The sequence below is a fragment of the Phoenix dactylifera genome, chromosome 12, assembly GCF_051530095.1.
Source record: "Phoenix dactylifera cultivar Ajwa chromosome 12, Ajwa_hap1_PhDact_Kaust_v1.1, whole genome shotgun sequence".
NCBI classification, from domain to species: Eukaryota; Viridiplantae; Streptophyta; class Magnoliopsida; order Arecales; family Arecaceae; genus Phoenix; species Phoenix dactylifera.
In genome coordinates this window covers 24,821,569-24,838,485 of record NC_143201.1, presented here as the reverse complement: position 1 = coordinate 24,838,485, position 16,917 = coordinate 24,821,569, and the positions used below count along the sequence as shown (strand labels likewise).

Sequence of the window (16,917 nt, the reverse complement as noted above, 5' to 3'; positions counted from 1 at the left end):
TACCGGCGCGCATGACCGCGGGGTGATGCAGCGGTCCGGATGCAGCGTTGGAAAATAACTTCCCATACTAGGATTTGGATAATCAGCCGAACCATCTAAAACAGCAAACACGTTTAATTCCCAATGACTCCCGAACACGAAGTTCAGCTAACTGCAGATGTTCATTCCTATACGTGTCAAGAAAATATTAGTTACCAATGTACGTGTGTGGTGTTCGATATAAACGAGGTCGATCCACTCCGACGAGAGACGGACGAAGAACGTAGAATTAAGAAAAAACTTTTTTTTGGGGTAAATAATTAGGAATGCCTTTTTTAAAAATGACAATGGCACGCACTCAAAACCACTGGTAACAAATAAACGTGACGGCGAGAAAACCGCCGTCGTCTTTCCGTGGGGTACATATAAGGCCAAGGGTCCCTATTCGCACACATGGGAACAAGGGTAGAAGGGGCGAATCCTGGACGCCCAAAGCTATTTTGTCTCCTGCCCTGCCCTCCCGTCTCTCTTCCTTCTTCTCCCCTCTCTCTCTATTTCTCCCTCGCTCGGCGTAGGCCGTTGAAACCGTCGCTGCCGGAGCCGAGACCGAGTCGATCCGATCGCCCCCTTCCTCATCTCGTGTCGTCCACATTGGGCGGGCTACCCCGAGCCGGCCCCATGGACGCCAACTACTCTAGCCACAGTGGTTTCAAGTAAGCGATCTCCGTTACGCCGCCCTCCGCCCTCTACTTCCGTTGTCTCTCCGTCCACTTAACGGTTTCCATCCGCAGGCATCACCACATCGTGGGGAGCGCCTCGTACCAGGATCCCCAGGTCATGGAGGTGTCGTCGTCGTCCGGATGGAACTCGGCCCAGCAGAAGTGCAAGCGGTGCCAGGTCTAATGCCGCCGTCTCCCTCCCCTTCTTTCTCCCCTCTCTTGGTCTTTGTTTCTTGAATTCCTAATTTTTTGCTTTAACTTCTTCTTCTTCCTTTTTTATAAAATTTCTTTGCAAGATTGCATGTGGATTGTTGTTGGATCGCTAAAGATGCGATCTTGATTTTTTTATTTTTTTTGGAATCTTGGTCCTCTGGTTTAGTGTTGTTTGATTTGATTAGTATTGTGACGTACACGATTGATTTGATGTAAGTTTGTGAGTCAGGATTTGGTATTTTTGCGATTACTTGCTGAAAGTTGTTGTCCTTTTGGTTCTTCTGAGTGATGGAAGTTCTCGGATTTTTTTTTTTTTTGATAGTGATACTAGGGTTTGTAGTGGACATGACGGTGGTTTCTGCTGTCACTTTGGTTAGAGTTTTGTGATGACTTGACTAGGGTCAACTTTTTCATGCTTGGCTTTACTTTTTATCTTGGGAAATCAAAAAATATAAAGAATTGCATGCAGGGCCAAGTAGAAGGGAAGTTTTCATGGTGGTTGGGGCATCACTTTGAAGGGTACAAATCTGAGTTGCCGAAAGGGAGAAAAAGGAAACCTTGTTGAGTTGTTGTTGCTGCCGTCGTTATCATCATTATTATTAATAACATTGTTATTCTTTAGCAAACTTTTTAATACTAATAACATGTTATTGTTGCTGTTAATGATTATTATCATCATTATTAATCTCAAGGCGTTGAACTTAGACTCATTATAGGTGTTTACTGCTAGTATCTGGAGAGTTTTACAAATAAAATCTTAAAAGATTTTTTTTATTCTCGTGGAGAATAAAGGATAGATCCCCTCTCTTTTGGCTAAGTGTGCGTAGAACATGCACTCAAGGAGGAAGAAAAAATGGATAATATGCCTGCTTTTGATGGTAGAAGGATAAAGATGATACTAAAAATGAAGGCAAGAATTTTCCTGATGCAGAATACTGGGAACACCATTTTTGAAGAATCAATTGTTTATGTCAAATTGCACTGTCAATTACTTTCTTCTCTTTCATGAAACCATGTAAGAACTTCATATTATATGCTATCTACATCGTGGGCTACAAACAATAGCAAAAAAATATTAAGATCAAGTAGCTGTTATGGTGTGCTTAAAGGTCTATATGTTCTTAAGGGTAAAATGTACCCAGGAAATATTGGAGACCTTTCCGTTTGCTCTTTATCTTTGTAATCTGTAGTAAATTTATCCTTATATGAACATTTCTTTGAATTATTGGAATCTATTTTTTTTTCTCCTTTTGTGTCTGCATGTGGATCAATTCAGATGATCATCATCGTCATCTCCTCCTCTTCCTCCTTTAAATATCTCCCCATCCCTTAAGGATTTTACACTTTTGCTCTTTTTGTATAAATAGGATAACTGGCTCAGACTATGCATATTGCTTAAACTCTCCAGTAAACAGACTGCATAGGTGCACCTTCCAGTTCGGCTTGTGCTTATCATTGTTTGGCCTTGGTTGGTGGTCTGATGTAGCAGAAAATGAACAAGAAAGACATGTTAGCATGTTGGTTCTACTAGTCTTCGTTAAACACAAAACCACTTTGATCTTGTGATTTAATTTATGATTTCTGATTTCTTGGATTCAACCTTCTCTGGACAAAATGGAAGCTCGCTTTGATATGTTTGGTCCTCTCTTTTTGTACGATGTTGCTTGTTCTATTCAGTGCAACCTGATTATCCTCGCAGAATTTGGTAGGGAACATCACTTGGACAAGGATCCTAGCTAATAAGAGAATTATAACCAGATCTGCTTGCAAGTGGCATGATTCATAACTCAGTGTGTTGCTTTTGCATCTTGATAAGGTTGCATCAGTAAATGTGCAATTTTATATGGGGGGCCTACAATCGATTGAATATTGAGCCTGTTTACATTCAAGCATGTTTTGCCTCACAAAATATCTTGTGCTTTATATTAATTTTCTTTTGCTGGAGATCCATTAAGAGATCCATGAAGTTTGATGTTGCATCAGACTGAGGTATAGACTTTTTACATGATGAACAAAAGTAATGTCTTGCTTGGTAGTTGTCAAAAAGGAAAATTTTTTACAAATAATCTAGCTATATCTCCAAAGTCATCTAATTGTTTCCCCTTAACCTGCTATGTGCCTGAGGTATCAAGTAGTTTGACAATTATAATTTTGCAGATGGCTCTCAGATAAGGTAATATTTATCTTACATTCTGCCACTTCCCAGAAATGAAAGTACAATACTAGTGCCACCTAATATTCTAAGTGCATAAGTGAAGCCATATTATGTATTTATCAAATTAAAGCCAGCTAGTCCATGTGCAGGTCACGCGTGATTAAGCTTACCTATTATGCCACCTTTTCAAAGACCTCCCTCTTTTTTGTGTTGATTGGTCCTGGTGAATCTTGATCATCGCTTTTGGGTATGTAGGGTTCTCTGTCACAGATTGAAATATAATGATCTTGAACTATTGAACCTTCAAGCATCAAATTGCAGTGATCACAATGGGCCATTTTAACTTTTTTTTCTTCTTTCCGAGCAAATCAATTTTATCTTTAAGTGAAACATCAGCTTAATTTTTATGTGTTCTTACAAGTTGTCATTTTTCAGTTTGTCAAAGAGATGCATTTACTAGGCACCATATCCTCTAGAATAAAATATCTGCACTCTGATACCAATTAAGGTAAACCTGATCTGGTTGCTCAGGCCTTCATGGAGGAGGTGAGGGAAAGAGAAATGGTTGAATTTATGACTCTAGATGAATTCTCAGTCCAATTACCCAAACAAAATATGGAGACACGCTATGCTTATAAAGAAAAATAAATAGTATGCTTATTCTGTTTTCTCAAAGTTTAACACAAAAGTCTTGAAATTATGCCAATCCCACCTTCCTTGATAAATAAAACTACCCCAATGTCCATCTTCTAGGATTAGTTTACAAAGCAAGCTTTCCACTATTAATTGAAATTTTAACTTTTTTAAAAAACTAATCTACAAATATTCATTAAAGTGAGGGTGGGATCTTGCTTATTTTTGTCCTTTTGTTGTCTTTACAGTTGGGCCACAACAACATAAAAGATGGATGATTGTACTCTATGGCTCAACGAATGGACCCTTTCATCACAAAACATTACCTGATTTTCCATGATCTGAAATAAAGTAATAAAATTAATATAGTCAAGAACCATCATGGGGAAAATCTACAAATTCTATATAAGGTACTTAAAGAAAGAATCTTAATCATATGCCCCATGTGATTATTGACCACATCCTCATATTGTGGACTAAGTCAGCAATGTAAAAATAGACCATTGGAGAGAAACAGAAATAAACTAAAGCAACTTCACGGGACTCAAAAAAAAGAGGGTAAATTCTAATTCTATTCCTCGTTGTACTCTTGATTACATCTTTCTTCGTATACCTTTTTCTCTTGTCATTGTGCTTCTTATAAGTTACCTTGAATTAATTTAGCTCTCTAATAAATGCAGCGATGTCCTTCTTGTAATTTTTTTGCAGCGCTTTCTTACGAGTCAAATTGGTATCGTATTGCACAATATTGGCCTCCAAAGACTCTGTCTATCAATTGTTGGTATCTGGTAATCCCATTGGTCCTCCTAGCCTGATCCCCCGACCATCCTCCCCCACCAAAACACCCACACTCCCACCCAAAACAAAAGGAAAAGAAAAATGAACCAAGAATTGAAGTTTTGCTCTTATTGACTGACACTAAGGCCTTCTTCATATGGTACGCATCATCAAGATCATTTTGGCAGCAACAGCAGTGGCTGTAGTATGTGCACACGTACATAGATGTATGCATGTGCAGGGGCAGGTCAGTGATTGTGAATAATTTTTAGAGGGTCCTCCCTGTGTTGGCAAAGGATTGATAAAACTTTGCTGCTCCTACATTTAATATAGAGGTGATAGAAATGAACAGTGTCAATAGGTCGGACTAGTCCAAAAAATTACTGGCCCTGGCTTGGAACTTAGCCCCTGGGTGTGGCTTAGGACCAAGAAGTTGAAGCCCAAGTGAATTGGGGGTAGGAATGGGCTTAAGATATTAAGAAAATCTAAGGCAGGCCTTATTCCGAGCCTGACTTGGCTGGCAGAAAAATCAAACCTCTGACTAGTATGTTCATGCTACTTTCAAGCTGGGCAAAATTCTAGACCTAAGCCTACTGTTTCCAGGCTTCCAGCTATAGTTTAGACTTGAGCAGACCTTCTCTTGATACCATTATTGACAGGAGTCTGAATGCTGCAAGGCTTGTTTATAGCATTATAGAAACTTTTGGGTTTTTTGCAGTTTTATATTTGGATTTAGATGTATGATGTCTTATCTTGCTCTGATAAATTTACTTCTTGGGTCTATACAGACAAATTAATTTTTCTATTTGGTTGTTTTGTTATTATAATTTGTGATTTTGGGGTGCCTTGAGGATAATATGAAATTTTGCCCTCGAGATATTGAATATAATAATTTCAACTCCTGTGTACAAAAGAATGCTGTCTTATGTAGAGGATATTCAAGGAGGAAAAGTTGTAAATAATATGTAATCTGTTAGAGGATGGAAGAGGAGAAAAACATGTCTCTACTATAGTCATGCTATAGTTTGGTAAATATTGCAGTAGACTATCTCTGAAACACTAAAAGTTGGCTTCTAGAGAATTTCTTCTGCAGATGGTTTGGCTGTTCATTTAGCTCGAAAGAAGCCTTAAAATAATTTACTGCAACTGTAAGTTGTGCGTGTATATACATATAAAGGAAGTCCTGTGATGTGAAACTAAGAAACTCTGGCTGACAATCTGATAGATTAGAACCCAAGTCAGTAAAGAATCCTTGTCGTATTAAAAGTTTGCAGGTTCTGTGTCATGATTAAACTTAATATTCTGGAAGTTCATTTGCCATGAAGTTGTGAGCATTGTTGACCTTTTAATGTTTATGCACTTCTGTCAGATTGTAGTTTTGTACATGACAGACCTGATCAATATCAGTTAGTTGTTCCCAGTCTCTACCTTTTGTTCTGTTAAATTTGTTTGCCATTCTTACTGCCTTTTCCATCAATATCATTTTAACTAAGCTGTGGTTTTTAGCTGCTGAATTGGCCATGCCGAAAATAAAGATAGTTTTGCCATCTTATTTGTTTGCTGTCTTTTTTGGCAGGTTTGTGATTGAATGGAATGTTTATTGTGTGACAATACAATCTCCATGACCTTATATTTTCTATGATGATGTTGATTCTCTTTAAATGCTCTTGCCAATAGCAAATGAGATTATCATATAAGATAAGATAGGATCTGCATGATTTTCTAGGATGACATGGACTTCGTTTAAATGTTGCTATTGAAATCACTGAAATGTATTATTACTGAATAAAAAAATGATCTAAGTTTTTGAGAATTACATTGGCTTTCAATTTTCTTTTTAGTGATAATACTATTGATTAAGAAATAGACAGTGCTTCGGTACTTATTCTAGAAGTCAGTTGCACGCCTATATATAATATTTTTCCTGAATCTATATATCTATATGTTTGTCACTCTTTGTTTCTGTTCTTATTGCCATTTTTTTCCATTTCATTACTTTGATGTTATGAAATAAAACACGTGACTTCATGATGCGGAACAGGAATGCAGAAAATTCTATTCCTTTTTAAATTTGAGAAAATGTGGATCGGTGACGATTAAGAAATCCTCACTAAATTAAGGCACCTCGATCTATTTTTAATATGAATCGGGTTAAGCATAAACTTGGGTTTTCTCATCTAATTTCCAATAACGATCTACTCCTGATAAAAGTGGAAAGGTTCTCACCGACACGACGCTTGGAATCCTGGAAGAGGGAGGAAGGTCCTAAGATCCGGGATCGTCGAACGGGCCGCCTTTCGTCTCGGCACACGGTGGACTCCGAGTAGATCTGAAAACAAGATTTTTTTTAGGGATTAATTTTTTTTTTTTTGTGGACTGAAATGGAACAAGACAAATTTAAAATACAAGATAACTAATCCGGACGACGGATCGTCGGATCGGGGAAGGAATCCGGAAGGAGACAGGAGCCGGTGGATGCGCCGCCTGCGCTAGAAGAACTCGCGGAAGACAGGGAGAAGCCGCGTTCACTTAGAAGAGAAAGATTTTAGAGAAGGAAGAAAGGTAGGTTCTTGGGTTTGGAAACCAAACTCTCTCAGGCAATTTGTCAAACAGCTGCTCCCCTTCATTCATAAAATCAAGCCCTTTTTATAGGCATTACAAGGACTCATTCTCAATTTTTACAGCATTCATTCGGGATTCAATTCCTAGATTACTCTTTGGTTTTCAAAGCACAGTTGGCAGCGTTGCATTGGAGAACTCGATGGGAATGGGTGACTTGCTGGAAGTGCCTCGGAAAGGGGAAGAATAGTCCTTGGAATCAGCTTGCTTTGAAGTGTTGGGAAGAACCACCTGTGGGAAGAATACCTTGGGAAGAAGCCGGTTGCACATCTTGTGATGGGATTTTAATGAAGACGTGGCTGACTTTGGAATGTTGGGAAGAGCCACCTGGGGAGAAGACTTGGAGCTTGAAATGCTTTGGGAAGAAGAACGGGATGCCTCTTGGGATTCTTCAAGGAACGGCTGGAGGGCTTGGAACCGGGTGGGTTTTCTTCGGTTTGGGAGCTTCCGCGGGAAGGGAAGAACCCGGGAGAAGAACCGGCTGGGTTCTTGCTTCGGGAAAGGAGGAAAAAGGCTGAACTTCCTCTTCATCTTCTTCGGCTAGAACTGCAAGGGAAATCCCGATGGAAAACGGGGACTCTTCACAGCATCATTTCGAATATCCTTCGTTGGCTGAATCGGGGAGAACCGGCTGCAGGCTGGAATGTCTTCAATTGCTTCGGTTGGGCTGTATTGGAGTCCTTTTCGGGAAGAGGAGAACCGGGCTGGGATGCTTTGTTGGGATGAGGAATTCACGATGGAGCTCTTAAATGATGTGAAACCGGGCTGAGGTGCGATGGAGCATAACGTGGGATCCACATGATGGGTGTTCTTTGATGGACACATCGAGATGGGGTGGTGGGATCCATATAAACTGAAAGGGGGGGGGGGGGTTGCTGGCATTTGGTTCTTTGGGCTGGTTTCATTATGTAACCCATGTGAACATGACTTAGTCTAGGCTTGACACAAATTCAAACCAAACTTGGACTGGGCTGACGTAACTTGAACTGAACTTCAAATTAAAATACTGGATGTAAATTAAAAACTCAAGACTCCAAAAAAATAACAGACAAACTACAATTAAATGGCAGACAGGCTGGTGTCCCCACCAATTCTCCCAGGCTGAAAAAAATTCGACTCCGTCGAATGAAATATGGTTTGGACCTGGTAGAATATTAGGGAAAACTGGTGCAGCTCTTCTCGGGTTACTCATGTGTCAAAGATTTTAGCTGACCTTACCAACGAACCTGGCACCTCTGGTATCCATTCCTCCTGGTAGAAATATTTTGCTCGTCCAGAATTCTCAATGCTATCGTGTTTCTTCAAAATTTCTGGCCATGGACACTCAGGTAAGGGTTCACTCTCAAAGGACGGATTAGGCTCAAATCTCGCTGGGTATCGTTATTGGCTTTATGCATAACCAGATTAGAAATATTAAAAGGTAGAGCTGATGCCATAATTTAATCCACTTTTTTTTTAAAATAATAATTAAAAAAAAAGAAACTCGATTGATATGCATGCAAGGGAACTGACTCTAATAACCCTAAATGCAAAGTTACTCTACTGGACTCTTAAAATGCTGACCATCGGTCTGTGGAAGGTATGCAGATGAAAATTTTCATTTTACCCCTAATAAATGCCACAAAGTTTTCTTGACATATTTGGCAAATCGGATATGCTTCCATGGACAGTCAGATAAAGGTATTGGCGAATACAGTCCAGGATCATATTTTTTTCCACTGAATTTTAAATGGTCGTTTCTATTAGCATTTTGATTATACCTTCCTAGGGTTATACTGGCAACATTCCTAGGAGGTACGTCATGTGGCACGTCTTCCTCATATGATTGGAAATAAACTCGTTTAAAGGAGTGGTGCCTAGGTATTAATGCTGTCTCTAACCAGGTTATCGTGCATGGGCTCAGGTGGTCAACAGCTATTAGCCCATCTTTTAAAATAGCAGAGACTACATGGGTGAAGCTACCTCTATCAATAAAAATTCGGCGAACATCAATTTCTAAACCTATGAAGGTATTAGAGATATAATGATACCCGGCCAATTTATATTTTCTTTTGGTTGGGCCGGGGTGCATTCCAAATTAATTACCTTCGGTTCTAGCTGAACTTCCTTAATTGGACTCGGTTCATCATAGACTTCAGCTAGGTCTAGGTCCGCTATGTAAATTTCCTCAGGGTGTTCTTTTTCGGTTACTCCAAGGTTTAGAAGTTCGGAGGGGCATTGACTTGCAAAGTGACCTTCTCCGGTGCAGTTGAGACATCTAACTTTGGAGCTACATATTTTAGGCTTCTCGACCAGGGTGCTATAATTTTTAGATTTTTCTCGGGGTTGAGAACTCATTGGTGGAGGACAGTTGGGTGCGGCTAAAACAGTTCTGGGTCTGGAAGTCTGATGGAATTCAGATCTAAGGCTTGAAAAGCTCAGACTCGGTGTTTCATGTGGACGGGTCATATGATGTCTATTGAACCCGGGGTGGTGGTTTTTCCTGATAACCATGTGGGTAAGCCCTATCATAACTGAAATGATGATATCTATTTCTGGGGTTATTTGATATGGAGGGACTGTTCATATCCTCATGTTTTTCAAGGGAATCGAATCGAACACATATCTTGCCTAATTTGTCATTGATCTCCTCAAGAGCTGAAAGAACTGGGGATTTCATTTTTTTTTTTTTGAATGCAACTATTGCAGAAAATAAAACTGGTGCCCTAACAGACTGGCTCTGATACCAAACTGATGCGGAACAGGAATGCAGAAAATTCTATTCCTTTTTAAATTTGAGAAAATGTGGATCGGTGACGATTAAGAAATCCTCACTAAATTAAGGCACCTCGATCTATTTTTAATATGAACCGGGTTAAGCATAAACTTGGGTTTTCTCATCTAATTTCCAATAACGATCTACTCCTGATAAAAGTGGAAAGGTTCTCACCGACACGACGCTTGGAATCCTGGAAGAGGGAGGAAGGTCCTGAGATCCGGGATCGTCGAACGGGCCGCCTTTCGTCTCGGCACACGGTGGACTCCGAGTAGATCTGAAAACAAGATTTTTTTTAGGGATTAATTTTTTTTTTGTGGACTGAAATGGAACAAGACAAATTTAAAATACAAGATAACTAATCCGGACGACGGATCGTCGGATCGGGGAAGGAATCCGGAAGGAGAACAGGAGCCGGTGGATGCGCCGCCTGCGCTAGAAGAACTCGCGGAAGACAGGGAGAAGCCGCGTTCACTTAGAAGAGAAAGATTTTAGAGAAGGAAGAAAGGTAGGTTCTTGGGTTTGGAAACCAAACTCTCTCAGGCAATTTGTCAAACAGCTGCTCCCCTTCATTCATAAATCAAGCCCTTTTTATAGGCATTACAAGGACTCATTCTCAATTTTTACAGCATTCATTCGGGATTCAATTCCTAGATTACCCTTTGGTTTTCAAAGCACAGTTGGCAGCGTTGCATTGGAGAACTCGATGGGAATGGGTGACTTGCTGGAAGTGCCTCGGAAAGGGGAAGAATAGTCCTTGGAATCAGCTTGCTTTGAAGTGTTGGGAAGAACCACCTGTGGGAAGAATACCTTGGGAAGAAGCCGATTGCACATCTTGTGATGGGATTTTAATGAAGACGTGGCTGACTTTGGAATGTTGGGAAGAGCCACCTGGGGAGAAGACTTGGAGCTTGAAATGCTTTGGGAAGAAGAACGGGATGCCCCTTGGGATTCTTCAAGGAACGGCTGGAGGGCTTGGAACCGGGTGGGTTTTCTTCGCACATCTTGTGATGGGATTTTAATGAAGACGTGGCTGACTTTGGAATGATGGGAAGAGCCACCTGGGGAGAAGACTTGGAGCTTGAAATGCTTTGGGAAGAAGAACGGGATGCCTCTTGGGATTCTTCAAGGAACGGCTGGAGGGCTTGGAACCGGGTGGGTTTTTTTCGGTTTGGGAGCTTCCGCGGGAAGGGAAGAACCCGGGAGAAGAACCGGCTGGGTTCTTGCTTCGGGAAAGGAGGAAAAAGGCTGAACTTCCTCTTCATCTTCTTCGGCTGGAACTGCAAGGGAAATCCCGATGGGAAATGGGGACTCTTCACAACATCATTTCGAATATCCTTCGTTGGCTGAATGGGGAGAACCGGCTGCAGGCTGGAATGTCTTCAATTGCTTCGGTTGGGCTGTATTGGAGTCCTTTTCGGGAAGAGGAGAACCGGGCTGGGATGCTTTGTTGGGATGAGGAATTCACGATGGAGCTCTTAAATGATGTGAAACCGGGCTGAGGTGCGATGGAGCATAACGTGGGATCCACATGATGGGTGTTCTTTGATGGACACATCGAGATGGGGTGGTGGGATCCATATAAACCGAGGGGGGGGGGGTTGCTGGCATTTGGTTCTTTGGGCTGGTTTCATTATGTAACCCATGTGAACATGACTTAGTCTAGGCTTGACACAAATTCAAACCAAACTTGGACTGGGCTGACGTAACTTGAACTGAACTTCAAATTAAAATACTGGATGTAAATTAAAAACTCAAGACTTCAAAAAAATAACAGACAAACTACAATTAAATGGCAGACAGGCTGGTGTCACCACCACTTCAGCAGTAGTTTTGTCTTCGTTCTGGTTGTATTTAGTGGATTATCTATTTGTTGTTTGGGAAGGATTTCTATTATGTTGTTATACATTATGACATTGCCATGACATGTGATCTAGAATGTGCAGCTCATTTTTGTCTATCAAGATTCACAGATATAAAATGTTCTTCTGAATAAATCAGTAAGATAAAAAGGGTTTCTGGTCTACAGAAACCCGTAAATTTCTTACACTATATCTGTCTTGAACATTTTTCTGTCATGATATTCTCAATTTGAATCGATCTTTGCTTTTATTAGTTGTATAAAATTTTCATTAATGGAGGGGCATTTTTATTTCTGATATGTTTGGGTGATGCCCTTTGTTAATTATTTATGTAGTTATCTAATACTTTAACCATTCTGTCTCTGAATGTTTTATTATGTTTTAATTTATTTAGTATGTTTTGATATAATTTCACTTTTTTCCTCCACTTGTATATCTTTGGTATGCTTCTCATATATGAATGCAGCTTTGTTTGGCTGAACAAAGTAGAGGCATCCAGTAGATTGGAGAAGCTATTAGAACGAGATCCTATTATTTCATGATTTTTTGGGTATACCCAAATTATATAACATGACACACATATATAGTATTGTTATGTATATTTTGGAACATTCTAGAGTACGAGTTCATATTCTGCAGTCATTCAATTTTTCTGTTGCATTGATTAGTGCACTTTCGAAATAGTTTTAACAAGTTCGTGCTTAGCTAGCAAGCTTGTTTACATATTGTAGGTTGTTCCTCCTGAGGTCATTCAAATTGGTGGAGATGATGATCCAGATTCAATTATGATCATTAGCGAAAGTACTGATTACAAGAATAAGCAAACTGTTGAATATGATACGGATAGGGAAAAGGAAGTAAAGGTTTGAGCAATTCTTATATGTATACAGAATATTTTTCATGCATAGAACTAATTAATTTGCAATTTCTGGTATCAGTATCAATTGATAACATGGATGTAACAGATTATTTTTTCCTTAAACTTCTGCAGGTTGTTTATTCCAGTGATCTTATAGGTTCTAGTTCAAATAGTTCAAATCTTGGTGTGCAAAATGATGTTCTCATGAATACTGTGGAATGCCCTGATCTTGAATTCGAAGATTTTACCTATTTGGATGAAGTGGAGGAATATGACTATGATGAAGATGACGGAGACTATGAATATGATGCTGAGTTGATTGATCTTGATTATAGCTATAGGTTGGCTGCTAAATTTGATGATTTGGATCTACCTCCAGGAGTGGAGGCTTCTGTACCATGGCTACAGAAGTCTGAATCTGAAATGCCGATTGATTTCAAGTCAAGGATACAGATTGAAGATGAAATCGAGGCCAAATTTAAATCATTCAAGCAATTCGATGCTGTTGAGGATTTCTCAGACCATTATTATGCCAACTCATCTGCATCAAACAAGGTAAGCTGATTAAGTATTTGAATTCTCTTGTTTCTTGGCCATTCTTAAATTTTTCATTTGGGCATATTAATATCAGCCATCAAAAGATTGGACGAAGAGGATTCAGCATGAGTGGGAGGTCCTGGGGAAAGATTTACCAGGTGAGTCCTTTACCTTTCGGAATTGTTGCAACTATAACCAATTTGTGATCTGTTCAAGTAGCAATTTTTTTTGGCATCAGTTTAGAACTGTTTCTATCTATTAGTTTCTTTCTTTCATTTTCTTTTATTTAATATAAATTTAATGGTATGTTCCTCATTGATTGTGAAATAAATTCTTTTTTCTTTTATCTAGATAAGTGTGTTTCCAGTTGTCATGCTTAAAAGAGAGTGACTAAAAGAGGATTATGCAGATTATGCAGCAAGAAATTTGAGATGTCTAAAGGAGATTTTTTTTTTACCTGAAAGAGGAAGATTTAAAGATAGTACTAATGCATGCATGGTTACAAGACCTTCTTGGCTAGCATATGTATGAGCACTGTATATCCTTCAACTGAAGCTAGATGCTCTTTTCATCCTCGTAATTTGTATAATCTAAACCAACCATCCACCATATGGAGAAACATGCCTTTTGTTTCCTATTGTTTCTAAGATTCACAAAGTTCACTTTGTATATGCTTACAAGATCACAATTTCACTTCAATTATTTCTCTTTAATGGAGAGGAGGAGAGGGTTTAGGGCTAGTGGTGCAGAGAGCAACAAAACCAGGCCAGTGGGTAGGTAACCTAACTTTCATGTGGATAGTCGGGAGCTAGATATTCAGCCAGATGTTTAACCTGGCAATCCACCGCTTTGAGGAAACCTCGAAGAAAGTCAATCTGTTCAGAAGCCGCACTCCAGCCCTCTGGAAAACTTGTGATCTAGGGGTGAGTAGAGGGAGATCTCAAGGATCTTCGGAAAAGGAGAGCTGCAAGCAAGATGGTGAGGTTTTTACCAGGATTATCTTTCTTGAGGTAGATCTTACAGATAATTCTACAGTGCAATCAGCAGAGCAGACTTATGGATAAGTTTATGGTGTCTGCTTGGCTTTTGTTCGCTCTGTTGTCAGGTCTCCAAGCTGGGTGAACCAGCATCTTGTGATTTGCCATGGGGGGAATGTTAATGGCCTGTAGATGTATCCATGAGGATGGCTTCTGCTGATATGACTGTGTACGTTTATATGCACAGATAAAACCAATCCAGTTCTCCATTCCTCTGCTTTTTGAGAAAATATTGGAAGTTTATATCTACCTCTAATATCTGGACCATGCTATTTAAGACCTGAATTTACTCTCGAGGAATCTCAAAAGAGAGCCTTTGCTTGAGTAGTTACATCCAGAAATATGTTGAAGTGGAAAGTTCAGAGATATCCTTTTCCAGCATAATCGTCCACTACATTTTCTCGGTCTTGTAGTGTGAGCTGCCTTTCTAGTTTGAATATCTGTTGCACCGGAAGTAGTATTTGTTAATGCAGAATCCTTAGATTGCACCATTATGACATCATAAGTACTTGCAAGTTTTTTTTTTTTTTTTAAGTTCCTTGTGATGCTTTTGGTTGCTTAGGTTGCATGAGGATATGTAAATTGATGTTAGGATTTCCTTTAATCTTCTTCACTTTCTAGTAATGATTCTATCTAATCATATTCGTTTTTGTTATACTTTTACAGAAACAATATTTGTTAGAGTCTATGAATACAGGATGGATCTGCTTAGGGCTGTTGTGATAGGACCACCTGGAACTCCTTACCATGATGGGCTCTTCTTTTTTGACATCCAGTTTCCTTCTAACTATCCACAATCACCTCCGGTATGCGAGTGCTTATGTTCTCTAGTCTCTACTTTTCTGTATGTCAAACTTGAATAATAAGAGAGACTTTCTTAAATGTTGTGCAGTTTGTACATTACCACTCAGGTGGACTCCGGCTTAATCCAAATTTGTATGCTTGTGGGAAGGTCTGCCTTAGCCTTCTAAACACCTGGATAGGCAGCGGTTGTGAAACGTGGAACCCAGCAAATTCGACAATGCTGCAGGTCTTGGTCTCAATTCAAGCTTTGGTTCTGAATTCAAAGCCATACTTCAATGAGCCAGGATACTCGGAAACTGCTAACACACCCCAGGGAGAGAGGAATTCCTTGGCTTACAATGAGGAGGCCTTCTTGTTGTCCTGCAAGACAATGTTGTACTCTCTTGGGAGGCCTTTAAAGGTGAATACTATTCCTCATCATCTGTAAAACTTCATGTTATATATACGTAAGCAAATATATAGTTTAGACAGCTTCATGTACCCTCTGGCATATTCATGGTCACAAGACGCTTCTAAGCTTCTAAGAGCACTCACTTGCATATTTTGAGCATTGGATGCTTTACATGGAAATTCCAAGCATAATTTCATTCTGGCTTCTTGCAGCATTTTGAGGACTTCATTGCTGGCCATTTCCGCAAGCAGGGACGTGTTATCCTTCTGGCATGCAGAGCTTACATGGGTGGTGCTAAAGTTGGGTCCGTCATCAAGGATGAGGTGCATGATGTTAGTGAGGGTGATAAGACTGCCGTAACAGAATTCAAGGCCGGACTAAAGAAACTCTTTGATGATCTTCTGATGCAGTTCACTGTCAAAGGAGCTGATTGTGATGAATTTCTTGCTCAGAAAGTCAAAGATGGAGCAGCTGCTGCCGCTAAAGCCTGTCATACTACACTGAGGCTTTGAGTTCCAGTACTGAGGAAGCAATTTTGCCTAGGCAGACATAATAGTTTACATCTTTATCCCATATAGATTCAGATTGTCAGTGGTAACCATGTGGAAGTTTAGATGCCCCTAGGCTGAGGCTTTGATGCTTATGGAGGAAGCTCAGGAGCTAATCATAATTCCTAACTATTGATGGTTTAATTTTTTTTTATCCCTAACTTATGCATCTTGTAAATAGGCATTTAGATGCCCCTAGGCTGAGGCTTTGATGCTTATGGAGGAAGCTCAGGAGCTAATCATAATTCCTCCTATTGATGGTTTATTTTTTTTTTTCACCCTTTAATTGAAAGTTTAGTTGTTGATATCTGAAGCCGAGGAAATAAATTTGCATGGAGTCATGTTGTTTAAGATGTTGCATGCAATTTCAGATTGGGCAGGTAGCATACTTCATTTCTTATGATCGATATATGAAAAAATTCCTGTGATGATAATAATACGCTAGATGTATGTTTCTTGATGACTATATGATATGGTATGATCTAAGGTTGGCTCCTTGCTGATCTTGTGATGCTGTAATTATTATTACTGAATATGTAAGGAATGGATGACTTTTGACTAACATTTAGAACTTACAAAACACAATACATATGAAAAATTATATAACATAATACTGTACATCATAATGTATTAAAATATGTTATTTTATAATTTTTTTTAATTTTATTGTTCTGCAGTATATTTTATGTTCTCAATATCTTAAGGGTTTTTTCCTGGCTTTTTGCTATCACTCTGCATGGTTCCTTTCCATCCTTGGCTGGAAAAGTTGCTGTCTATCTTGTCTACTGTGCTCAATATTTTGAGTAATGCTTGCTACTCGATTGAGCAATGGCTGTTGAAATTGAGCTATTTCAATTGAGCAATTGAGCAAGACTACTACCGAAGGCATCCCCCATCTCAAAGCTAGCCTAGTCTTCCAAACAGCCTACTTACCTGAGAATGCCTGCAGGTCTCTTTCTCGGTGGGACCCCCGCTTCCCCAGGTGGAGTGATTATGTCCATGGCTGGTTTCGAATGTTTCAGCTCCGAG

At 39.6% G+C, this 16,917-nt stretch overlaps 1 protein-coding gene across 1 annotated transcript; it reads left to right on the top strand.

Moving 5' to 3' along the window:
- Window positions 1-438: 438 nt before the first annotated feature.
- LOC103718674 (putative ubiquitin-conjugating enzyme E2 38) lies at window positions 439-16,325 on the top strand. Its single transcript, XM_008807628.6, has 8 exons — window positions 439-692; window positions 771-876; window positions 12,444-12,575; window positions 12,704-13,126; window positions 13,203-13,266; window positions 14,812-14,951; window positions 15,038-15,349; window positions 15,553-16,325. The coding sequence occupies exons 1-8, from the start codon at window positions 658-660 to the stop codon at window positions 15,850-15,852; spliced, it is 1,512 nt and encodes a 503-aa protein (XP_008805850.3). The 5' UTR covers window positions 439-657; the 3' UTR covers window positions 15,853-16,325.
- Window positions 16,326-16,917: the final 592 nt, after the last annotated feature.

What these genes read in the sequence shown, in the direction of transcription:
- LOC103718674 (XM_008807628.6), top strand. Translation starts at nt 658, where the DNA reads ATGGACGCCAACTACTCTAGCCACAGTGGTTTCAA. An exon ending in ACTATCCACAATCACCTCCG is followed by an intron (nt 14,952 to 15,037) that starts GTATGCGAGTGC and finishes AATGTTGTGCAG; the next exon opens with TTTGTACATTACCACTCAGG. An exon ending in CTCTTGGGAGGCCTTTAAAG is followed by an intron (nt 15,350 to 15,552) that starts GTGAATACTATT and finishes GGCTTCTTGCAG; the next exon opens with CATTTTGAGGACTTCATTGC.